The sequence below is a fragment of the Grus americana genome, chromosome 17, assembly GCF_028858705.1.
Source record: "Grus americana isolate bGruAme1 chromosome 17, bGruAme1.mat, whole genome shotgun sequence".
NCBI lineage: Eukaryota > Metazoa > Chordata > Aves > Gruiformes > Gruidae > Grus > Grus americana.
This window is the reverse complement of record NC_072868.1, coordinates 12,236,559-12,262,266: the sequence shown is the minus strand read 5'-3', so window position 1 is coordinate 12,262,266 and position 25,708 is coordinate 12,236,559. Positions and strand designations below refer to the sequence as shown.

Genomic DNA, 25,708 nt, shown 5'->3' with positions numbered 1-25,708 from the left:
CTGCACTTGCAGGCTGCCCCAAGGCTTACAGCCAGAGCCCAGCATTTACAGTTGAAGATGTTAGTTAGGGAAGAAAAAGCCTCACTGCACATTAGTTATGGTCTGCTGAGGTCATAACACTCAAGACAGCTACTAAAAAAAGAAAAAAAAAACAGGGAAAAGCTAACAACTGAGAATCATTTAACAACTGAGGTGTTTTGGAAAAAAAATACAGTCTTTGTCCTTTAATGGGTCACTGCTGCATTTTGTAGCCAACCAAATGATCCTAGCTAAGTAAAATCCAAGGAACAGATTTGTTTTAAAATAACAGTTTAAAAAAAAACAGTAGGTTTATTGTAGGTCTCAAGAGGGGCACAGTATGAGTAAGTGGAATGCCTACATGTTGTTTATACAGAATAACCCATCACTTGAATTAAAAAGAAGCAGCTAAGCAGTTGGATTTCTTTCATCATGACGTTTTCTTCTGTTTTTTCTTTTCATTTTCTTCCTTTTCTTTTTCAATTTCAGCAACATACTTCTCAATTTCTTCAGGGTTTAGGATCTAAAACAGAAACACAGGTGACCCTCAGGATACAAATACAACTTACAGGCTTTTATTTAAGCAATTTTAGTTCTGACATGGACAGAGTTAACTGGTATTTCCCCACATGAAGGTACCTTTGTGCAGACACAACAAAATTCCTGGGCCACTAATAACAAACAGAAGTATTTGCCAGTGCAAAATGTGAGATTAAGGGCTGGAAGTTACAGCAGATCAACAAGGACAGTATCAGAGAAACAGGCTGACAAGGGAGAAGAGCAAAACAAAGCCCTTACCTTCAGTGGCTGTTCTCGCCTCATAACCGCCAGCTCAATGTTCTTCCCGCCAGACTGTACAACCTTAACAGGAATTAGATGTAGGTAGTAAGAGTGTGTCCATTAATTAATTCTAACAACCCCCTTTCAGGTCATCTTAGAAGGAGAAGAGATAGGGACAGGGAGTATTTCGCTCATTAGCTCTAAGCTCTCCACTCCAGTAGCAGTGTAACTCAAAACATAAGGGTCTTCAGTGCTGGCATCGACGCACAGCAGCTGGTTGAGAACAACTCATTTCCACCATCTGACTTTTGATATTTTCTGTATCTTAAGCTTCAGTTCAGAAGTAAAACATTCTGCATGTGGTTTAGCACACCTTTGGTGCGTTTGTTTTAACGCCCAGAACTGAAGTCTGCTTTCCTCCCCAGAGAACTGCTGTACATTGTTCTGTGTAAGCTATGGAAGTCATTACCTGAAATCTCTGAGCCTGAGTTTAACCCCACACCCAGGGCCTACAACAGTTTTCACAGATCCTTTTATAGTACTTTCCCCATGACACACACAAAGATTTTCATGTACTCACATTTAAGAAGTTAATCACCCACATGTACAGTGAGAAGTCACACAAGGGATCTGAAACAGACTCACCTCAAGAAGAGCCTTGATGACAAGTTTAATAGTTAGATCATCTGTTTCAATGGCTTCATCAGTATAGTTTTTCTCCAGAAATTCACGCACAGATTTGGCTCCTCTGCCAATGGCATTAGCCTGGAAACATTGAGAGGGAAAAAAGATAATGAATGGAAATTTAGAGAAGATTTCATTTGCAGAATAAGCAAGGAATTAGAGTTGTGCAATTATATAATCTGAAAGCATTTTGTGATCACCATGTATTTTTCAGGAGACTGAACATGTTACTGGCCAAATGTAACAGGAAAAGACAGTTGTCAGGCACAGGTGGTTGTTTTGGTTTGGTTTTGTTGTTTGTCCTGTTTTTTTTTTTAAAAAAAAACAAAAAAACCCAGCAAGATTTCCCAAGTAAAGCTAACTGCAGACTGCCATTCTCAGTAAATTTGATCATCAAGAATTTCTGCAGCTGTGAGCCAGCACCATCTGGCCAGTTAGATCTCCCTTCTACACCAATCTCTCTTTAAAGGAGACATTAACTCACAAATAATTAATTACTTCTCCACAAGAGACAGAATCAACTCACCTTCCAAGCATGGTATGTACCAGAAGGATCGGTCTGGTACAGCCGCGGGGTTCCATCAAAGTCAAATCCCACGATAAGAGCAGAGATACCAAAAGGTCTGCGACCGTTACTTTGTGTGTACCTCTGACCAAAAAGAAGAGACACTTATTTCAGAAGCAGTTCGAAAAACATTTTTTAGAGTGGAATGCAGAAGTTCTAACCAGAAGAGGCACCAGATATCATTTTAGCAGGCTCCCTTACCACTCTAAAGTTAGGATGCCATGTCTCTCAAAAGACCATAAGCAAGGCAAAAAAAGAGGTGGTTACTGTTCAACTCCTGCTCCTAACACCCACTGAGTTTTGCTGTGGGATTACAGCTTTCATGAGGAATCTCCCTCAGCTGGGTGGTGCTGAAAGCACCAAGCCTGCTATCCCAGGTGTAACACTCTGCTTTGACAAGCATGCTTAGGAAGCCAAAAAAGAGGATGATGACACCTGAACACAAAGTCAGTTTTCACCAATGGCTTGCAACAATTGCATCAGAAAGCGCAGCACTCTGTGGCGATAAACGGGCTACAGCAAAGCCCATCGCAGCCCGCCTGCTGACACTGGTTTGGCAAAGTCATTGCCACATCACACACCAGAAGCACCCAGGATGAAGGAGGTCTGACACCAGCAGCGTTATCACAGGAATGCTGCACAAGATTCATGGTTTGTAACAGTTTTAAAGAAATCAGGACTGTGCCAGAATGAAAGACACAAGTGGGAGATTACTGTGAAGGAACCACGTGAAACTTTGGAAACTAGTCTTCTGCTCTGGCAGGCTAGTGATTACACTGTTATCATCATCACTCTACTAAAACGTGTCTGTGGGTAAGTAAATTACACTTTTTCTAATCCCCACTAGTTGCTGAAAATTGGTTTAATACACTGGCAAATGAATCATTTTATCACAGAATGCAGCTGGCCATATTTTGACACTGTAATTAATTTTTAATTAATGAATATCAAATGTAAAATATATTAAGTACTCCACTGATTTGCTCACCTCTTACCCCTCCCTGAATGGCTTAGTAGGAGGGAAAATGAACAGGAGCCATGAAGACGTTTCGACAACAACACAGCGCCATTGTTATGAGAGTGAATTAGAGCTGTAGATTAGCAGAGTGTTCCTGATGATACCACAAATGTAGTTATGCAGTCCTTACAAGTACTAATTAATTTCTTCATCTTTGGAAAAAACCCAAACAGCAATCAATCCTCCTTTTCTATTACTACATCCCTATTTCCAATAAACACCCACAATGCGTTCTGTTACACTGATTTTTACCAGCTCAGTAGAACGAGGCCAGGACAGACATTTTACATACTTAGTCTGACATGCTGTTCATCAGGACGTATTTTAAGCATCTCCGTGCAGTCCAACATACCTGTTTCAGACTAGCAATGTAACGCGTGATGTACTCCACGGTGACAGGATCCTCCACTGTAAGTCTGTGGCTTTGACACTCCACACGAGCTCTATTTATAACTATCCTGGCATCAGCTGTCAGCCCTGAAATGACAGTGTATTCTCAGACTCATGCTTCATACCATATGCACCAATAAAACAACCTGTCTTGCCCCAAAAGGCTCACAAGGTCAGCGTCAACAGCAATGAAAAAAGCAAATTTTTTATCACACTTTCCCAGGTTTGATGAGCAGGAATAGCATTTTTAAGGCATCAGGAAGAAACTAACGTACCAAAATAACTAGAGGATTCATTTTACAGCTTTCATATTTGTGAGTTAAATAACACATGCAATTCTGAACCAGGTAATCACAATATTACTGACAGCATTCCATCTAACAGCAAATTAGCAAAGTGATCTCCATTCTCACACACATTAGTTTTATTTCACATGCAGTGCCCCCAGCTGTAAGGCAGCTTTTTTCTGCACAGCAAATCTCATCTAGTTGGTGAGGCTACAGCAGCATGATGTTAGCTGACAGAAATGAGTATGGCCCTTTGGGAAAAAAACCAAAAACAAACCACCTTCTCATTTTACCTTTTAGCTTATGATGCTTTTTCAACTGACAGCCTTATTTCTATTAGAGAACTTTTCTTCAAGCTCATGAACCCACCTGCATGTATCCCAACCCTTAGCTAAGGAAGCAAGGCAGAAGTAGCTGAGCCTATCACTCCTGCACACTAAATCTAAAACCCATTATTTCTGCCAGTTAAATCAGATTTTCCCTTAAAGCATTACTAACACTAACATTCTAAACTACCTGAAGAGAGGAGAAACCTCCTGAAATACATTTTCTCTCCATTTACTTTGCGATTTAACTTTCATGCCTCCTGTTTAAGCTTTGAACAATGGAAATTAAGGTATTTGGAACAGGAAGAATGTGGAACTAGAATATTTATGCTTCAAATCCAGAGCTATTTATTCAAGAGGAGTCCTATGAACTAGAAGAGAGGAGATTTTTCTTTGTTTTATGCAAGACTGCAAAATTTACCTTTTTTTTTTTTTTTTTTGGCTTGATGCATGAGGGAAAAGGTCCCTGTAACTGACAAATGTCTCTTATAGCTCCTGTGATATGTATTAGTAATATGCATTTTATATTTAATATATAAATTTGTAAATATTTAATTTTAAATATATAAATATTAAATATATGCATATAAATTTATATAAACAGTATATATCTGTGCCAATGACACATCAGTTCTCAGTCTTCATCCTCACATTAAACCTAGAGGACCTTAGTAACTTTAACATGTATTTCCTCTCATTAGATCTCTGTCTGTCTCTATATATTTATCCACACAATAGGCTACTCATTTAAAAAAGAATAACAATCGTGGAAATGTACTCTTTCCCCACAGTCCTTACTCAGTTATGCCAAGAATTTTGTGTTCTCAGAATCCGTGAACATACTCAAAGGTGCTCCAGTAACTGCAAACCCCCTGAAAAGATTATATATACCTGCAAAAGCCATGCAGACATTGTCATCAAGAGCACAGATCTTCCGTACAGTTCTTTCATCCTGAAGTTTTGCCACAGACTTCTTTTCCACACCAAGAACAACAATATCCTTCCCTCTTACTCCAACCTTCAATGCATTAAAAGAAGAAGAAAAAAAGTTAAGCTAGGCCCAAAAAACCTATAGTTCAGACTTCACTGAAATTAGCAGGAAAACACACACACAAACTCCCTCACATTGTAAACATTATTTCATCTTGAAGCCAGTATTTTATTTCTTATTGCCACAACCTGGAAAAAGGACTGATGTAACAAAAATTGCCTTAGACTCCAGGGTGCAGTTTTGTAATCAGCTTACACCAATTGAAATCTGTGTGGCTCCCAAGACATACATTCCCACTCCTTTTACCAACTGTGTTTTTCCCAACTCTCCCCAATGCCAGCATTAGTGTTTCCACAGCCGCAGAAGTGGGATCAACTGCAAAACGACCACTACAATCAGTCCACTCGTATTGCTCAAGTCAGAACCCAAACCACTGAAGATCAGACCAAGTAAAACTTGACAAGCAGCCTGTCAGTAGCTTGCTGCCTTAATGTCCTAATTCATATTTTGAATGTACCTTGTCCAACATCAGGGAGCAATTGACCTTTCACAATCATTCCCACTGCTTCTCGTAGGGTGATGGGAATGTTTTTCTTATGGGGTGGCCCTGCTGTTAGCGTGTTACAGATGCTTCCAAAAGCATTACACTCAACTTACTACTCAACAAGAGTCAAGACAGAGGTAGGTTATATTAGGTGCTTGCTCCGCTTTTACAGTGTTTCTAATTTCTGGGAAGAAAGAAAAAAAAAAGCGGTACCTATTTAGCACTAAGTCTTCTTACATTTATTCCCATCCCAAAGGCAGTACATTTTCTTCTGGGTATTTTGTTATTTGGAAATTAATACTTTTTGCTTTCTCCCCCAAATGAAAAAACCCTTCACTGAGCAAAAGCTTGAGATAACTGGAAGCTAGAAGCTACGAAGTTACTTCCACATGCCTTTACTGACACATTTCCCAATCCACTGGGAACCTGCATCGTGCACAAGCGTAAAATACTACCATTTTCACCACGTACAGAATAACGAAACGGAAGAGCACTGCTCTCCCGCAGGCCTGCCGAGGCTTTGTTCCCCCACCCGGGATACCGGCGGCTCCGCTAACGCGGCCTGCGGGGCCTGCATGCTGCCGGGACACCCGCCCGTACCGGGCCTCAGGTCCGGGGAATAAAATAAAGTTCAATGCACAAAGCCTCCAACATCCCCCCCGCCAAAACCCACAGCAACAGCCTGAAACAGAGCCGGAGCCTTACAGACAGCGCGACACCCGCTCTGAAGAAAACGATGATTTTTAAGGCAGCTCCAAAGCCGGTATTTAGCCCGAACGCCGCCGCCTGGAAACAGGCCACGCTTCCAGCAGCCCGCACCGGACGGACCACCCTTCCCCACACGCCCGGCCCCACTCGTGCCATGGGCCCGGCGGGGAGGCACAGGCCCCGCTCCGGGCCTTCCCTCAGCGAGCCGAGCCGGCCGCGCGGCGCTCTCACTCACCGCAGTGGAGCCCTTCTTCACCGCCTCCTGGGCGTACTCCACCTGGAAGAGGTGTCCGTCCGGGGAGAAGACGGTGATTGCCCGGTCGTAGCTCATGGCTGCCGCCCGTGCGTCCCCGTGGGGCCGGAACGAGCCGCCTCCCTCAAAACAGCACACTCATCCCCCCGCCCCCCGCCCGCCGCTTCCGGAGCCGCGCGCCATTCCGGCGGCACGCCGACTGCGCCCCCTGCGCCAACTCCGTGCGCTGCACCCAAAGCCCGGTGCGGAGGGGCGGGAGGCGGGGCTCCAGCTGCGCTCCTGGCGTACGGAGCTAGCGTTACGCATCCAGCGTAGGCGGCCGCCTGCTCCCCCTTTACCCCTTTCCCCGCGCTGGCGCACTTGGCGTACACGGTGGCCGTCCTACGCAGTTGGCGCAGCTGGCGGCGGCTGGCGAAGGCAGGGAGATGCCGCTCGCCTGCGACAGGAAGCCCAGCAGCAGGGACGCACCATGTGCGGGCAGGCGGGGAGGAGGCGGCGGGGGCCGCGGCGGCCGCTTCCCGCCCCCTCCCCAAATCCCCGCCGCCGCCTCCCCGCCCCGAGCCGGCGGCGCTGGCGGCGAGGCGAGGGCGGTGCGTGCCGGCTGGTGGTGCGGTGCCCGTGGCTCATTGCGGGTCGCAGAGCGTACCATCTGCGCCGGCTCCCCTCCCCATGCACTGCGGAGAATCTTTGCACGGCAATAGCAGCCAGATAATAACAATATTAGTAGAGCCTGGAACCAATATATTGTAGACACATAAAAAAAACCCACCATGTCGGTTGCCTTTGCTTCTGCTCGCCCAAGAGGCAAAGGGGAGGTCACCCAGCAAACTATCCAGAAGGTAAAAAAGCATGCTTTTATACCGACAATTTTAGACATTTATTCCGTCCATGCTCCTGTAGCTGAGGAAGGAAGCTTATTTCTAGGGCGATCAGGAAAACTAGTGAATTTGCGAGGGCTGCAGAGATGGACAGCTGGAGAGAGAGGTGGGGGAAGGAGGAGGAGGAGGAGGAGGTGGAACAAAGCAAAGGTGTTCAGATCACTGCAAAGAGAGCGAGAGAAGGAGTCGGGGAATAAAATTGGGATGGCACGTTATCTCTGCTGCTCGCAAAGGGGGAAAAAGCTGCCAACGATACATTGGAGAAATTTGCAAATAAAATTTGCAAATATATGATTAATTTCTGATGGTACGTCAGCCTCTGGCCCCAAAAAATCCAACCTAAAAAATGAATTAAAATAAAAACCCCTGAATTTGCAAGGGATTTCTTTTGTATTTGGATGCACAATTTTAATCTCTCAGAAGATAGAGGGAGCACTGATCACTGGTATTTTTCATACAGTGTTGTTATAATTTGTGATGTGTTTATTGATGTTTAATGACAAACAAAGGTTTTGAAAGATTTTCTCTGGAGAAGGCATCTCCAGATGGGTCTCATGCAGAGGCCGGAGCAGAGGGTTCCTAGTTGGGAAGTTATTGTTTCCTATTTCACAGGATTGACAGCAGGGACTGTGCACACATGCCCGACACCCCTTCCTCCTGCAGAAGGTAACGGTCCGGAAGGAAAAGGCTGGAAATGTCAATAAAGAACATGCATGGTTTTACTTTGACCGCTATTTGTCATTTGTACTTCTACCGTATTTTTTGCGTGTTCCCCACCGCGTAGGTATTTTGTTTTTGCGGAGCTGTGTAGTGCGGTGGAAGTGAAGTGTGTGTGTTCTACGTGGTCCATTCATAAGTAGTGACCCATGAAGAGGTGCTATTGCTAGTACAGCAATTAACCGCTTGTCAGTGGGGTTTGCAGCCAAACTGTTATCTGGTGCCAGGTTATGACTTCTAGGGAGAAAAATCTCAGTGGATGACTGTGGCAGGACAGAGATTAAGGCAGAACAAACTGCCACAAGAGAGACCGAAGAGATGACTTGAATCTCAGGAGACTATTTGGAAACTAAGCCCATTTTGTGTGGCTCTTGCAGCACATGTGGTATTGTGAATCGATTAATTTTAAATACTAAAATATTTCAGACTCAGTGAAGAAGTTTTTCTCTAACCTCCAGCTTGGTTGGGGTTAGGACAGAATTTCATAATTCAGATAGTTTGTACTTAAAACCATGACCATATCCACAAAGGGCAGCCAGAGTATCTTCAGTTTGATTTTCAAGCCCTTTCCTTTTTGCATATTCATAAACTTTACGGAAGCTTCAAAATGTTATTTCTTTACCAGTAATGTGTAAAAACATTTCCCATCTCAGGTACATTTGCTGGCATGTTACTTCGGGGCTGCTCATTGGTGTTGGGCTCTTGGCAGTGATTTTCTTTTTGACAAGCGGTGATGCTAAGGAAGAGACCTGCAGGCACAGTAACCAGGCGGGCTGTATAGTCAAGTGTAGAGATGGGGCAGTGAGAGAAGGAGCAGGTGCTGGGCTCGGAACTCAGAAAATCCTCATTCAAGTGAGCTTTTTAGAACAGATACCAATTTCACTGAAAAACAAGATTCTCTTTTCGTATTCATAATATATAAGCAGCTTAGTTTTATTTATTAATTCAATTTTGGTAGTCTTTCAAAGCTGTTGTTATTCCAGTACCAACTATTCCTAAACTAGATTTCACGTGGAGGAAGTTAGAGCTTTTGACAAGACAGCAGTGATGGCGGTGCTTTAAAATAATTCATCAAATAGCATTTGCAGGGCAGTAAACTTCAATTTCTTCTGTGTAATGGAGATCAGAACTCGGTTCTTTTTTTTCCTAGTAAGTTAGGAAAAGAGCTATTCCCAATTCCTTTTTCAGTGAGCAAAATGTTCTTTAGCTAAGTGTAGAAGCATAGCCCTTTTCTGATGGAGATCTCTGTAATATCGCTTGGACTCTTGCTGTTGAATATGTATCTTAACTGAATGTGAAAAAAATTGTCAGTGATATCTGCTGTGGAAACTGAAAAGGACGGCTGCTATGATATACAGAATTTTCACTGACAGAGGTGAAAAATCTGTATAATGAGTACAGGGCATGAAACAAAGAGCTGCACCATGCATCAGGCAGGAGTATTTTCTCTTAAAATTATATGCTGCACCCAGGTTGCCATGTGAGCATAGGCATGCATGCAGGAGGAACATGGATTCTTGACTGACACAGTTCTGGCATCCCCTGTCAGCATTTGAGCAAGCAGCCTGCTGACCTGCCGTGGCAGGCCACAGCGACGCCTCTGTTCCTCAGAGCCTCGCTGACTTGAGCTACAGGGGATCACCACAAGTTCCAGCAGCCAGAGCCTGTGATAGGCAAGGGTGTCCGGCAAAGTTAAGACCAACTTGCAAATTACAAGAAAGAAGCAGGACAAGCTGAGTTCTCTAAGGGAGTGACTAGATTGCAGGTGCTTCAGAAAGACTCTTCCGCTCATTCTCCTGTAATCAGGCCCTTTGCATCTGAATGGGTCAAGAATTTTTTTCCAATCACAACACATACCTACACAGATTAATTCACATTTAAGTCATATGAAAAAATGTTACTCTTTCCTCAAGAGTTCTTCTGTCTTGATGACACAGTGGTTCAAAAGCCCAACCTTGCAAGCACTTAATAGCAGTGGTACCTACAAATTGTGTTATGTAGTGAGTTTTTGCCAGAGGCAAATCTAAATTTGTAAATACTGTTGTTATTTTTACATTCGTTCACCTGCAGAAAGCTTGCCGCATTCACAAGAAAGCTGGGGAAAAGAGACAAACTATTGTATTTGAAATTTTTAAAACAAAGCAAAGGATATTTTAAACTTTTAATTGTATTATCAATTCATTAAATGAAGGTCAGTGGTCATTTTGTCCAGCAGCCCTGATTTTCTTGGAACAAGTCAGTCACTAGAATTTATTGAATGAAGCTAAGCTAGCACCACTGATACACATAAATTAACTGATATATAATTATTCTGTGTTCGTTTTAAGTCCTCCCTGTATTAGAACATCTTGGGATGTAATTCTCTTAAATGTGGTTTCAGTAGATCCAGTAATGCAAATTTTATACTTCATCAAGCTCAGTAGTCTGCACACGCTAGTCCCATGCAGGAAAACTAGTAGGTTTAAATTGCTTGAAAGTATATTTCATATTTGAAAGTAGGCATTTTAGTAAAATTTGAAGTTTTGGAAAGGGTTGGGTGATGTTTCAGAGTGAGGCAGAGGTGTTTTCCTTCTTCAGCATAAAAATCTATCTGCCATTAAGGAGCAAAAAAGGTAAGTCCATTAATTCTTCTGCGTTGAGTATTTCAACTAACTACTTTTAAAATAGCTGTTCATAAATGCATGATGTGAAAAGCACAATCTTGTGGCTCAATAAAGTCACGTGTAGGTACTTTGTAATAACCCAAGGCAACAAAACAGCACAAAACACCATCAGCTGCCAAGAAGGGTGAATGTGGCGTATCACAAAAACACAGGACTTTAATATGTTTCTTGTAGTAATGTGTTTTGATCACATTTCTTTTACGCAGATGCTAGATGAAAATCACCATCTAATACAATGTATTATGGATTATCAGAGCAAGGGGAAAACTGCAGAATGTACTCAGTGAGTATTACGAGTTTTGGAGTACGTTAGAAATTTTTGGTGTACTTTTTCTCAAGAACACTACTATGAACAGTTCTGTTCACTGATCACTGAGAAAATACTTGGACTATCTTTTTTTAGATTCACTTGTATTAAGATACGTACTTTTCCAAAGTATTTGAGTATTTACAATATTTCTAACAGATCATTTATTACAATAATTCTAAATAATTATGGTTAATGGATTACTGAGTCTATGCAAATTCATTAAACAGTAGAATCAGGTACAAAGTTAATAACACATTTTCATCAGAAGGTAATTAGATGTTAAGGATCGGCAATGTGGTTATCTATGGCTAAAATGACATACCAGTTTATGTGACTGCTTACTATTCCTCATCTTGAAAGCAAAATGCTTTTATAAACTTTTAAATCTCAGTCAGGAAGAATAGCCCATCTGCCCCATGAAAGGTCAAGTTATGGGGCCAAATGCAGGAAAAAAAAGTCTAAAAAAGTTACCTTTGCTAAAGAAGTCATGCCACTATTCTGGCTTCATTTTTTTGCCACTTTTCCCATTTCCCACCCATTTTCCCCTATCAGAAGAAAACTCATGCTAGAAAAGCATTTTCTCTTCCCTTCTTGGAACCCTCCCTGTTTCCAAAAGTTTGACTCTTCACTTTGTTCAGTGGCACAGCTGTTAGTTTGCTTTTGGATGCCCTCCTGTTCTTTATTATGAGCTTTTCCAGTTCATCGAGAACTGTGAAGAAGCGTAAATGGTCCTAGTGGTGCTTACTTGAGTAAACACTCCAGTCAGAGCACTCTTGAAAAAAAATCTTGTTCTTCTCAACTTGCTGGCAGGGCAAACAGGCTTTGGTTTTTGGAGTTCTGGAATTTCATTAATACCAGGACCCTTGTTATACAGAGGAAGAAAAAGTGGTTAATTGTTAGAGCAGCTGACTGGGTGTCAGTGCTCAAAGACTGAGGTCCCAGCTTCACGGTTCACTCAAAGTGCTTTCAAAGGAGAATGTATTTTACTTCTCTCTTCCCCCAAGTTTACCCATTTGTAACAGAGGTGTTGAACATACTGATCCTTGGTGAAAGGCATGACAGCACAGATGTAGGTCATTACTATTTATTATGACAGATGAAAAGTGGGCTAATGTAATTTAACTAATCATTTGTAAATAGAAAAAAAAAAAAAGAAAGGTTTGGAATTTTCTGTATTGTTAGCCGTTTCCAAATAAGCTTTACTCCTTATTCTGTAGATACCAACAAATCTTGCACAGAAACCTGGTTTACCTGGCAACAATAGCAGATTCTAACCAGAATATGCAGTCCTTGCTTCCAGCTGTAAGTACCAGTGCTACCATCAGATACATTTACTATGCCAGAGCGAAATGTTCTTTTTGATTCTGTTACTGATCACTGTCAATAAACCATTTTTTAGTATTTCTCTAGTTAAAGTTTTGAAGTGGTCAAGTATACCACTAAACAGTTCAAAAGCTACTTTTACTGTGTTTAAAACATTCTTTCGGACATTTGTGTTAATCTCTGTCTCTGTAGCTCAAGGTCTATATACTATAAATGGTGCAGTGGTACAGATCCGAACAGGCTCCATTTGTTCCAGATTCATTGTTGTTTACCTATTCTTCCTGTATTCTTTACTCAGGAAAAAAATGCCACTATTTGGATCAGAAATCTAATTCAGCATTTGGGCATTGGTTTGTCTTTAAGCATTGTGTTATTCTTCTTAAATGGACTGATTTTGGAGGTATCGCACATAACACAAAATACAGCATAGCTTTATGCTTGACAAAGGTCAGTTTGTTAACACACTTCTGTATCGTTTTTGCTAATGCATATCCCCTCAGCAGTTATGTTCTGACCTGCACAAAATGAAATTTATGTAAGTACAGAGGAGTGGGCACAGAAGCCAGACTCTATAAGAACAATTTTAAGATCTTCACTGTGCTGCCTGCCAGCTTCTCTGTATCACACTAATGTCATTCACACATAGTAGTCAAATGAAGAAAGGTTTACGCAAGCAAGCCCAAAAAGTGAAGGAAGCACATATTTAGCTGAGGCAGTTTTTAGTCATAGTCAGGCTAATTTGGGGGTTATTATTTTTCTAATTAAAACCTAACTGAAAATTTGCTTCTCCTCCTTGTTATTTGCAGCCACCAACGCAAAACATAAACTTGGGCCCAGGAGGAATGACTCAGAGTGCATCCAACCAATCTCTCCATTCACAGAGCAATCTCAGCGATGCAATTGGGACAGGCCTTCCTCCTTCCTCCCTCATGCAGAGTCAGATTAGCAATGGTGAGCTTCGGTCCCCTTTGTGCTGCTTTGCTGTTGCTTGGCAACAAAATCATTAATGCAGAATATACTTACAGAGCTGTAAAAGACCTCTCCTAACTCACCTTTCAGGCATATGGGGATTTCCGGCACATGCTGAAATCATCACAAAATGGCTACACTCAGTAATGATGTTGGGTTCTACAAGGACTCCAAGCTGCTTAGTATTTCTGTAGGGGAAATGAAAAATAGTTTTTAAAAAATGTGCCATGAAAATCACAAAGTAAAGATGCATCCAAGTTTTCAGTAAGAAAAAATATATATTATGGTATTTTTTTCTTGATAGTGGTGGGGTTGGCCAGGGTAAAATGGAATTCCTTGCATGACTAACCGCACAACCAAGCCTTTAGATTGCAAAGACCTTCCAGGATACATGCCTTCTTAAAAATAATTTGGTGTTACATTAGTCTTTGTCCTCTACAGAAGCTTGCAGAGATTGTACTACATAGACAAAGAGTTTGCACAGACATTTCATATGAATAAGATAATATACTTTGTCTATTTGTTTCTGTTGTTCATGCAACTAAAAAGAAACTAATTGAAAGACAAACATTTTTTTTTACATTATGAATAATCTGTTTATTTATTTTGTAGTTCATAGTTATTTAGTCAGTTTCTTGTTTCTGTGGGTCTTTCCCAGAGTGTCAGGAGGCAAAACAGCTTCTATAAATAGAAATATCAGATTGTAAAATCACAGACCTCGGCAGAGGGATTCAAGAGCAGATACAAGCCATGAAATTACTTCTGACTTTTTAAAAATCCATTTGTGGTCAAGCTGATAGTACCTTTTAAACTAATGGATGAGGTACCTACTTTAAACAGTTACAGCTTGTAAAGTGAACTTATTAAATTTATCTAGGCCTTCTTTTTGAAAGATTTATTACCTAGTATAAGTATTATAATAAGTCAGTCAAAACATTGGGGTTTGTTACTAAGAATCTACATTTTTAGTGTTATTGTTGCTGGTTTTTCTTATTTGCCCCCCACCCTCCAATTCTTTATAGTAATTTAGTGCTGACTGAAAGAACTAGACTGCCAGTCCTGAAGACTCGTCGTCCGCAGAACAGAAGCAGCCAGGGCAGTTAAGCTCACGTTGCAGGTTTACTTCACGCTGCCCCAACCCAGTACTAAAACCCAGCCTGAGTTGTGGGGGTCTCAGGGTAGTTCACGCTCTGCCCAGTCACCTGGGTAGTGCCCAGTATTTTATCATGCAAATACTATTCCACTGGAAAACAGACTGAGGTGATAGCTACCCTTCAAAATGAAGGTGTGACTGAGAAGGCAGTAGCTTGCCTCTCCTGAGTAGCCTAGGTAAGAGCAGCAGTGATGACACGTGCTCTGCTGCTCATGCCTGCTGTGAGAATAGGACCCTCACACCCTTGGGCTTGGGAACACCCCCCTTGGTTGTCAGCCTCTACTGCTACTGTCTCTGTGCCAGCTAGAATCAAATTAGCACAATGATGCTATATGACACAGCAGTCCTGATGTGTAGATAGACTTTGAGATGGAGAAATTATTTTACATCAGTCAGCAATTCTTGGACAGTATTTTTTGGAAATTAGGAGTAAATATACACAAACAATTCAAATATATGGGCCCCAGTACTTGTGAAAATTTCTCATCTAATGGCAATAGAGATGAAAGTCTGTAATGAACAGGTACAGCATTGTAAGAGAGGGAAGAACAGGGAAGAAGACATAGAAGCTACTACATTTTATTCATTGTTGTCCTCAGTCAGGACTTTACAGGAATCACCTCTGCAGGACAGTAACTAGGTAATTCCCTATGTACATAGAGCTAGGTCAATTGTAACAATTCTGTTGATGGGGACAAGATAAAAAACAACCCACTGAGATTTCAAGTAATCCACCATCCACAAGTCAGTGATTCTTCATGCCGTAGCCCTGCAGACAAACCCATTAGATTCAATAAACCAACCGGTGAAACTCAGCTGCCTCTGGACAGAATTGGGCCCAACTGAGAATTTTAACTGTTCAGAAATCATGAAGGATGCCTTTCAAAGAAAAACCCAACTGACTTAGATTCATGAAAGTATAAAAGAGGTTCAATGTTTTGTTGTATTTATCTTATTGGTTTAGTGTTTTTATTTAAACACTTTTGGTCATGTTTTCATATTTTCCCTTTCACAAATTAGCCAAACCTTTTTTCTTTTAAGGCGGCAAGGATTCTGTAAGTTTTCCCATGCAAATAGGGCAAGGTTTACCAACACTGGCTTCACTCCATCTCTCACTGATGGAGCCTGCTAGTTCCATTCAAACACCATGTGGTCTTGTGTTGCACAAGTACAAGTACCAGCTTTACAAGACATATAAAACTGTAGCAAAACACAGGGCTAGGTCTCTGTAGTGGTATATTGACCTGGCTCTGCTGATTTCAGTAGAGCTGGCTGTCTTTTGAAAATGCTGCTTGCATCTCTCCATTAGATGAAAATATAATAATCTACACCGATTTTTCTCACTTTGATGTCTATAAATACCATTAAGAGTAATTAATGAAGTTTGTACTAAGAGAATTAGAGTCATTTTTCAGAGGCTGTAGATACACTTAATAACTGTGAATTAAAATATTGTTATCTAAACATTACAACATCATTCTGTCTCTTCTAGGGATTCTGCATGTCTTCCATTCTACCTAAATTAATTTAGACTGACAATAATACAGCTGAATTTAGATAGACAACAATATACACTATCACAGTTTAGACAGTAACAATACACAATGAAAACAACTTTCCAAAATTCATTCATAAAAGTATTTACAGCAACAAACAACAAAAAATAAGGACCAGATTCTCCCCAATTTTAAAAAATAAGCATATTGCCAGGTAAGCAGGATGATACAAACCCAGGCTATAATTGGAGCAGTCTGATAATTACATACAGTGATGTTGGAAAGGGAGTACTGTAATGACTGGGATTATTCTGGTGACTTGGAAAATTTATCTTCTGAAAGTCTGAGGTACTTCCAGTCAAACTTCAGGAAAGGGAGAGAGAGGCCTGTCCTCTGAGGAGAGGGAGGGTCCCTTGGTACGTCCTAAGCCCCAGCTAAGAAGGTTAGTTGGTTATAAAGGAACCGAATGGATGCAGCAATGTGCAGTGTTTCTGAGCCACTCCTGTGCCTTCCCATCGTCACCATCTGTGTGAAGGGGGAAGAGGAGTCAACAGCAGGACAGGAGGAAGGAAAGGACAAATTTCAGATGGGATGTTTATGTTCCAGAGTCCATGTATTTTCTGAAGCATCTGAAATTACTGGCATTTGTTAATTCTGCTGCCTGCAAGGAACTGGTTGTAGGTCATTGCTGAAGGTTTTGTTCTTCCTGTCTGCAATTCTGTACAACCTGGATTTGGCTGCCAGGAAGAGGAGGATCACTCTTAACTGTGCAGTAGGCAGTTTTAATTTGTCTGTAGATAACAGGGAATTTTAATAACAAGGATTTTTTTTGTTTTGTTTTGCCTTATCATAAGGTATTTTAGAAAGGCCGCGAGGGCTTTAATGCTCACTGTACGTTGCCAATAATAGCACAGATTTTCTTGTTGCTCTCTTTAATTTTTCTAGGTCCTAATCACGTGTCTATGCAGCAGTCAGGCCAGAACACTATGCCCACGACCTCTCTGAGTATGACTGTCAGCAGTCATGGAACTGGGCCTGGTTATAGCCATACAGTGCCTGCATCTCAGAATGTGCCAATGCAAGGCCAGGGGTCAATAGGCAATTATGTCTCTCGAACAAACATCAACATGCAGTCTAATCCAGGTAAACTCCCTCTTCCTCCTTCTGGGCCAACGTGACTTTTCAGTGACCTCAGAGGTTTACCACACATGAATTTGTTCTGTAAATATTTTCTGTAGACAGCAACAAACATAGGAGAGGAAAAGACAGCTTTAAGACATCTCTGAATTTCAACGTATCAAGCACCAGTGTAAGTCAGGACAGTTTCAGACTTGCTTTAGCTTGCTATGGTTAGCAGTGAGTTGGGAAAAAGAGGGCTAGCTAAAAGTGTAGCAGCACTGTCTGATAGCCCCTGGCACCAAATCCCACAACTGTGGGAGGGATCTGAGAAGCACCTTTATCCTAGCTGAAAGAGCCTGCCAAAGAGCATTACACATTTACTGCTTGTACATTACTGCCCAATTTTTGTTATTTTATTGATACTGCACACTGCTTGCAGGGCATAGAGAGACTAGCAGACAACTCAGAATTAATCTCTTAATTTGTAAAAAATGTTTGCTACTGAGTATTGAATGGGATGTCCAATGCTTGAGAATTCTTTCTGACAATACAAAATTTAGGGATCAAATAAATCCTAGAATGCTGTTTTATTTAAACTGTACAATCATCAGGAATATAAGAAGATGGAAGTAGAAGAAAGAATGTATTAGAAAAGAAATGCAGCAATGAATTAGTCAGGAGGTAGAGAGGAACAAGCATCAGTTCTTATTTCTTTCTTTAATCCTACTGTAATAATGATTACATACTTTTAAATAATAATAATCAAGGCTAGATGCATTTTTAAATGTCTGACTGAAGCAAGTGGCAAGAACTGACCATGTAATAACATCCTTTCTGGATTTCAGTGCAGAAGAGTTAAATACATGCAGTAGGAAAACATCTCCCCCTGTGGAAAATTCACAGAATTATCGGGATGCATGTTAGTTGAAGGTTTTAACTTGCTTCCAAAGAGACTAGGGAGAGAACTGTCACATCCTTTTAGAAAACAGTATTTTCCATGTACATTGTAGTCTCCATGATGCACCAGCAAGCAGCAACGTCACATTACAACTCGGCGCAAGGAGGGAGCCAGCATTACCAGGGGCAATCCTCCATTGCCATGATGAGTCAGAGCAATCAAGGCAACAGCATGATGGGTCAGCGACCAATGGGCCCTTACAGAGCTTCACAGCAAGGTAAAATCTATTATTAGACTATTGATATAATTATTATTAGATTGATGACATGCAGTCCATCCTGTGGGGTAGGAAAGCCAACAAAATTTCCAAGTCACATTTATAAACAGGGAATCCCATCTGGGAACACAGGAAGTCTTGAATGGTGGAAGTATCATGACAATCAGATGAACTTTAATCTATTTTCAAGATTTATCTATTTAATTATTTCAGGTGTTTATAAAAATAATTCTGTCTAAAAGGGATCATATATCTCTAAAGAAAAGATGAACAATTTGATATACAGCTCACTCAAGCCACTGGGAATCTTTTCAGTTCTTTCAAATGGTATTGGATCAGCCGTAACATGGCACAGTTAACAAGGAACACATTTCTGCAAAGAAGATATAGTTTGCCAGCAATTAGTACGAAAAATTAGGCCAAGGAAAGGAAAACACCAGAGGATAACTACCATGCTCTAAGACCTCTCTGGGAAAAGTTCTAAGAGGTAACAAAGCTGCTAGACTGATTCTAACATAAATGGAATTTTGCTAAGAAACAAATTAATACATTAATTAAAATATATTTAATTCTGTCTGTGTTCTTGAGCATGGAATACATTCCTGTGCTTCCTAATAACTCAGTTTAGTAGATGAAATGTAGCCATTACTTTCGGTATTGCCACAGAAGTGAGTGGGTTTAGGGCATGTTGCTGACCATTGTGTAATTAAGTTTCAACCAGCTTTTTCTGAGAATACAAATTTATTTCCTTTTTCTTGTGAGCAAAACATCTTTGAAACTGCTCTCAACATACATACATAGCTTGTTTACTTACCCAGATGTAAACACTGTTTTCTTAAAAAAAGAAAAAAAAAGAGAAAAAAGTAAGAAAAAAGAGAAAAACAAGAAAAAAAAAGAAATTAACATCCCTTAGGAGTCCATGGGCTCAGTTTGCTCTCTCTTGTCTTTGCCTTGCAGGTTCCTCGCAGCAGTACATGGGTCAGGAAGAATATTACAGTGAACAGTACAGTCATGGACAAGGCTCCTCAGAACCTATGAATCAACAATATTATCCAGATGGTAATTCCTCTGAGCTGTAGTCACTGTAATACTGATAAAGTGTAGACCAGCATGACTGCCACATTCAAGGACAGGGCAAACCCATTACGATTCATTTCTAATTTAAATGCTAGAAAATTCTAATCCCAGGGCATGGGAGTCTGGTACACAAACTTACGCATCAGTGCACCCTGCTATCCAAACTGCTTCAAAAAGAGCCCAAAGCTAAGTTTGGATTAGTAAATGCAAGAGATTTATCCATAGATGTGGCTTTCCTCGCCATGTGTTCAACCTCCTATCTAAGGGGTCTGTATTTCCTCTTGGCCTCATCTTTGGGCATAAGCAGCTTCATAATATATGTATTCAACAATATATCTCAAGTTATATTAACAATGTATCTGATAAATCTTTGCAATTCCTTGTAGGACATGGTGATTATGCCTATCAGCAGTCATCCTATACTGAGCAGAGCTATGACAGGTCATTTGATGATTCTACACAACACTATTATGAAGGAGGTAGGAAAATATATTGGCAATCTTTGTAAAGCAAAGCTCTAAACTCCTAAAATACTAATGAAATGCTTATGAAAATGTAAAATATGCCTTGCAATTTCTGCATCACTAACTGCTACTTAGCTATTACTCAAGGAGTGTTCAGGAAATAGAATTTAGCTATATACAGCATTTTTTTACCAAGACTATATCAGACTGTATACACAGTATCGTGTCAGTAACTGTATTGCACGGCAGTCATGCTGTGCAGCCTTGTGGGATCACTAACAACTTGTGTGTAGCGTCATATTCATTAGAAAAATGATCCTCGGTTGTAGCTGAGCCAGGTGGAATTATTGCTATGGATATTGAACTTTTTTTGCACTAAGATAAAAGACTTCCAGGATATCAGTATCCTCCACTCTTACAAAATGGTTTAACAAACATTTTATATAATGCAAATAAAAATGGCTGTATTAAACGAAAAGGTTATGCTGACAAAGGTAAACTAACGTGCTGCAGTTAGAAATAGGGGTCAGAGCTGGAAAAAAATGGCAGCCATAAACAGAAATTTCTCTAAAGTAATAAACCCTACTGATTAATTCCAGGACCAGCTTTTTTTAAATCTTACTTAATTCACCTTACAAATTGTGAAAAACAATAGGTTAAATGAAACTAATCTTTGAAAATCACCAATACTACGAGTTTGCAATTCTACCACTAAAAAACTCTCAACAGTAGTATGACAGCAAATTCAGTGATACTATTAAGATATCTGAACTCTAACTTAATTGCAAAATATTAACTTAATTATGATACAGCGAGGTGGCATTTTGGAAAAGCAACGTCATCTGTATAGTCTCCGTTCATTTTGTTGTTTCAAGATACTGCAAATAGAATTTCCATCATAGGTATTTCAAAAATATACCAGTAACAACTAGATAAGTGGTCTTTCTGGGTTATATGAATTAACATCATTATCGGGAAGAAGATACAGTGGGAGGACTTCTTGAGAAACTGGCTATTTACCCTGGCACCCTTATCTTTGTGACTCTGTGTTTTTCTTCTGAAACACTTCTGGGGTAAAAAAATCCTTTGGGGAATCCCTTGTTTGTTTGTTTGTTTGTTTAACAATAATAAACAACTCTCTCCTGTTCAAAAGAACTAAAAATCACTGAAGAAATAAACATCCTGATCGGCAAAATGCAATCATCTGTTTCTGAAAAGAGCATTTGTCTATGAGTTCCAGACCAAGACTCCTTATGCCTTTGTTTTCCTTATGATTCGCATGTACAGTGAAATACCTGCCTCATCTACAACCAAACTATTTCAATTTTTCCCTCCTTAGGAAATTCTCAGTACAGCCAGCAGCAGGCAGGATACCAACAGGGAGCTGCACAACAGCAAACATATTCCCAGCAGCAATACCCAAATCAACAAAGTTACCCAGGACAACAGCAAGGATACGGTAAGAAAACTGTCACTGACTGGTCAAGTGTTTGCACTACTTCATCCTGTTGCCTCCATTCCTAAACTAAAATATGCTGTAAACTATTTCCTTGATTAACCTTGGACATCCACATACCAAAACTAGCCAAAGAGCATAGCATGTAAAGGGATTCTGCGCAGTAACGTACATTAGTATAGCACTTCATTCCATACTGTTATGTTAGCATCCTGAATCTCTCTCTCTTTTGAAAGAAAGTTAGAAAATACACTTTTGCCTCATGTTGACTTCCCAGTAAGTGTTGGTAAGAGGTCACTGCCTGGATTCCCAGGCCTCCTACACATCTAAAAGTTCTACAGCTGACATGAAAAAATAACATCAACAGTCCAGAGAATCACTACTCCCTCACTTAGATTTCTTGCAGCATCACAGTGGTTTTATTCCTTAGTGAGGGACTGAGCTGAAAGGAAAAAAAGTGGAAGTGCTTTGAACAGGCAGCTAACACTGGCGCAGGGCTTTCCAATCCTTCAGGTCACCAGTGGCAGATCTTCCCCCTGCCATCAAAAGAATCCAAGTTTGATGGCTGTCATTGAGTTTTCTGACCAACTGGAGGCAGCTTGTACATATCCTCAGCCTTTGGGAGAAAGAAACCATTTCAGGTTATTTAGGACAAAAAGAGGGGCTGGAGAGATTGGGATAATCTCTAAATCCTAGCTTCAAGGCAAGGGATTTCTGGTGCATCTCCCAATGTGATGGTACTTGACCTTGAACTGGCAATGTTAACCAAACTTGATAAATTGATGTTGATATAATCTGCAAATCCATTTTAGAAATGTAAGATGTCATTAAATAGAACCTATATGCTTAAAAAGTTAATTAAATTATTAATACCTGACTCTACAGTACTAGTAGATAGTCTGGACTACTCAAGCCAGGCATATTCTGTGAAATCAAACCCAAAATTCAGTTTATGATGTTAAAATCTGGCCTTCTCTTTTTAAAGGCTCTTCTTCATAAAAATCCACCAATAATGCTAAAAAGTAAGTGAACATATCAGTCTATACACAGAATATACAGTCCCAAATAAAAGGAAATCAGTATCACCGTGCGGTTGTGTCTGATTTACATGTTTTTAAAGGTATCTCTATATGCAAGAGATTTCTTATGTTCTGCATGGTCAGCAGTGCTTATGGCGGCACAGCCAGATTAAATAGGAAGTTAAATGTGCAATTGTTACTAAAATAACAGCCAAGTAGCTTTCATAGAGCTAATAATTGAGCTATGCCAGTACAGATTTCAGAGAGACAAATCACTTAAAAGTAGATCACAATTTCTGAAACTTGAAGTTTACACTGTTGCAACTACATCATTATTAGTATTAACACTTTCTAGCTTAAAGCTGGAGGGGATGTCTAGGCAAAATTTGCTCACAGTTCATACTCGCAGAGCTTACTTTGTTACTGTCATGTTTTACATTGTGTTAACCCTAAGAACTCCCCTTAGTAAATCTAACCTTACTAATATATGTCACTGTCTTCTCAGGTCCTGCACAAGGAGCTTCTACACAGTATTCCAGCTACCAACAGGGACAGGGGCAGCAATATGGAAGTTACAGAGCTTCTCAGACAGGCCCATCCGCTCAGCAACAGAGGCCTTACGGCTACGAGCAGGTAAATTGTCTAAATCTCTGCTATGAAAAAGCAGATTTAGCTGTTCACTCAGCATATAAATCTAGCCAATAATTTGGTGCAGGCATATTGGTGATGCTTCAATGGGTCTTTCATAATTCATAGACCAAAAGAAATTGTCTAACTCACTGTTTGTAAACCTCTGATATATTATTCTCCAACATTTTTACTTCTCTTTTTTATAGGGACAATATGGAAATTACCAGCAATAAAAGAATACGATCCTGTGTCAGATTGATTTCAATAGTATCTCCATCTTTTGAACTGGATGTACAGGCAGTTTTGATTAATTGTAATATGTTGGTTACCCCTTAGCACAAAGCAGCGTCTGTATGTGAACAGTGTTCATTTCATGCTGGATATGAAGCAGTGCACTACTGGTAACAAGACAATGCTTTAATGGTTTGATATTTGGTGCTGTGTATAGTACTGTATGTTGATACAATGCAGAAGTTTTTCATTTACCCCCTTTGCCCCATTCTTGATGTTTCTAAATAGCTTTAGGATCATTTGATCACAGTTGTGCCCCATTCTGGAAAACAGCCAGGTTACTCTGCAGTCTGGCTCAATACAAAGCCATTCAGTCATATTTCAGTCCGGGGAGGTATCCTGTGTTAGGTTATTGATCTTTTTTTAACTGAATGCATTGAAGATTACCTGCCAGCCTCTGAAATCCATGGCTCTTAACTTTACTTCTTAAGAATAAGGGGATTGATACATTCCTTATGTGAAGACAGTTCTATGCTATATGATAAAAATAAAATTAACTGCAACTTCTGTAATACCTACCTACCCACGTCTTAGAATTCAGTAATCTGCATAAGTCCACATTTCTGTTATAAAAGGTATAGAAAGAGGATCAAAACCTATATGCAAGGAAATGTTAATCACTAGAGGCACCTTTTATAGATCCATGTAAACTAAGGTATTTCTATCGTGGAAAGAAAAATAGAAGGGAGCTCTCAGATCTGCAGTGTCAGCCTACTAGACATCAGTATTGCTTCATATTGTGCTTAGCTGAGAAAAACATCTGGCAAAACTCCAGTCTTAAATGTGCTACTCCAAACTTTATAACTTGCATATTAATTTTAAAGCTAAATTTCACAAGCAGGTGGCTGGCATCCTTCTTTATTTCTGATTCTTCCATTGCCCTTGCTCCAATTTTCCAGCAAGCATTATAACCGTAAATGTTGTCAGATCTTTTCGTCAACTGTTCTTACAGCTCATCATCACTTTTATTTTTCTCTTGTAGCTTGACAGAAATAGTTCAGAAGTAAAAGAAAAAAAATCCATCTTTATTGCAGATAAGTAAGAAAATTCAGCTTTAACTGTGCAACAATATTACACATATAGAGAGGAGAACTATTAATGGGGTCAACCAGTGAGAGAATACCTATAGAAGGAGAATTTAGAAATAAAAACTAGTGGTATGTAAAAGCCGGTATGAACAATGTAAGTCACTTCTATTCATTTTTATATGTTCTTAGAAAGTGTTGAAAAAAGCACTTATAAAGTGTTGAACGAAATACCATATCCAAACTTCTCTGAGGCAAAAGGCTAGGATGACTATACCCCAGGAGCATTTTTAATACGAGATTAATTGCAAATCTACAATATAGAATAAATACACCCTCTGTACGATTTTCTCCTTTTCTTTGTCAGAAATGGTGTATTTATGGGATTTCCAGTTCTAGTAGTTTATATTTTATAAAATCAAGACCACAAGGAAAATAAAAGATCTCTCAATTCATTACTTTTTTTTCCTGTAGAGGAAAGTCTTTAACTGGACAGCTAAAGAGTTTACTATTAAATGTTGTCCAAGCACTGCCCTTGCTACATGAATAATTTCAGTTACTGAAAAAATAGAAGAGATTTTTTTAGTCAGTCCTCATTTCTCTCATCTTTCCTGCTGGTGTTTTCATACAAATAAGTACTCTCAAATAGCAAGGAACAGAAAGGAAGGAAGATTGTTTTCTTTACAATATATTAATAGTACAGGTAGCCAGAAGAATGCAATATTGCTCGTTGCCAGCTTGGAAATATGCCTTTTATGTGGTTTTTGAAAGTGCTGAAATACTTTTGAGAGAATATGAACAACACTTAAAATGAAACAGCAACATTACATCAATCTGAAATGTCTTACATTAAGAACTTCTTGAATGTTGTGTATATAATGTATTTGAAAGAGCACTTTGGAAATAGTTTGTACATTTATTTCCTAATTTATACATGATTTTTGGTGTTAATATTTCTAATTGTTAATAACAAAATGTTTATTTAATGTGTTGTCCATTTTTATGTATTAATGTGGAAACAAAGTGATGCCAGCATTTTGACTTCTTCCATTAATTGTATCATTTTCTGTTTTGTAATACAGAATGCTTGAAAACTGTTTGGGTTAAAAATTACCTGAAAATGAAGTTGGTGGTACTTTTCTTACGGCACAGACTTTTGAACGGAAACAACCGATAAGGGGACATGCCTTTGCGTCGTACCTTCTCCCCTACTTTTCTGATACGCTTCATAGATAATTCTGTTTGACAGAAGCTTGTCCCGGCTTTCAAACTGTTTGAGATGCAAAGATCAAACGCTCTGTGTGCGCAGGGTGGATGCACGTAATGAACAGCTCACCTCAGAGGTAGCGCGGAGCGGGGGAAACGTGCCACGCTGACTG

At 39.9% G+C, this 25,708-nt stretch overlaps 2 protein-coding genes across 3 annotated transcripts; one reads left to right on the top strand and one right to left on the bottom strand.

Annotated features, from left to right (window-relative positions):
- Positions 1–292: 292 nt before the first annotated feature.
- PSMA7 (proteasome 20S subunit alpha 7) lies at positions 293–6,777 on the bottom strand. Its single transcript, XM_054845925.1, has 7 exons — positions 6,547–6,777; positions 4,960–5,086; positions 3,418–3,542; positions 2,009–2,131; positions 1,444–1,563; positions 817–879; positions 293–541 (listed from the first exon to the last, which is right to left on the bottom strand). Exons 1-7 carry the CDS (start codon positions 6,640–6,642, stop codon positions 449–451), a joined length of 747 nt encoding a protein of 248 aa, XP_054701900.1. The 5' UTR covers positions 6,643–6,777; the 3' UTR covers positions 293–448.
- A 389-nt stretch (positions 6,778–7,166) lies between these two features.
- Positions 7,167–25,454, top strand: SS18L1 (SS18L1 subunit of BAF chromatin remodeling complex). 2 transcript variants are annotated; one of them, XM_054845923.1, is made up of 11 exons: positions 7,167–7,403; positions 11,029–11,105; positions 12,350–12,434; positions 13,262–13,406; positions 17,019–17,216; positions 18,203–18,367; positions 19,325–19,426; positions 19,831–19,923; positions 21,248–21,367; positions 22,889–23,016; positions 23,220–25,454. In XM_054845923.1, the coding sequence occupies exons 1-11, from the start codon at positions 7,335–7,337 to the stop codon at positions 23,244–23,246; spliced, it is 1,209 nt and encodes a 402-aa protein (XP_054701898.1). In that variant the 5' UTR covers positions 7,167–7,334; the 3' UTR covers positions 23,247–25,454. The 2 variants fall into 2 exon arrangements, with proteins under 2 accessions (XP_054701898.1, XP_054701899.1); XM_054845924.1 differs by lacking the exon at positions 17,019–17,216 and having other exon boundaries at positions 7,173–7,403.
- Positions 25,455–25,708: the final 254 nt, after the last annotated feature.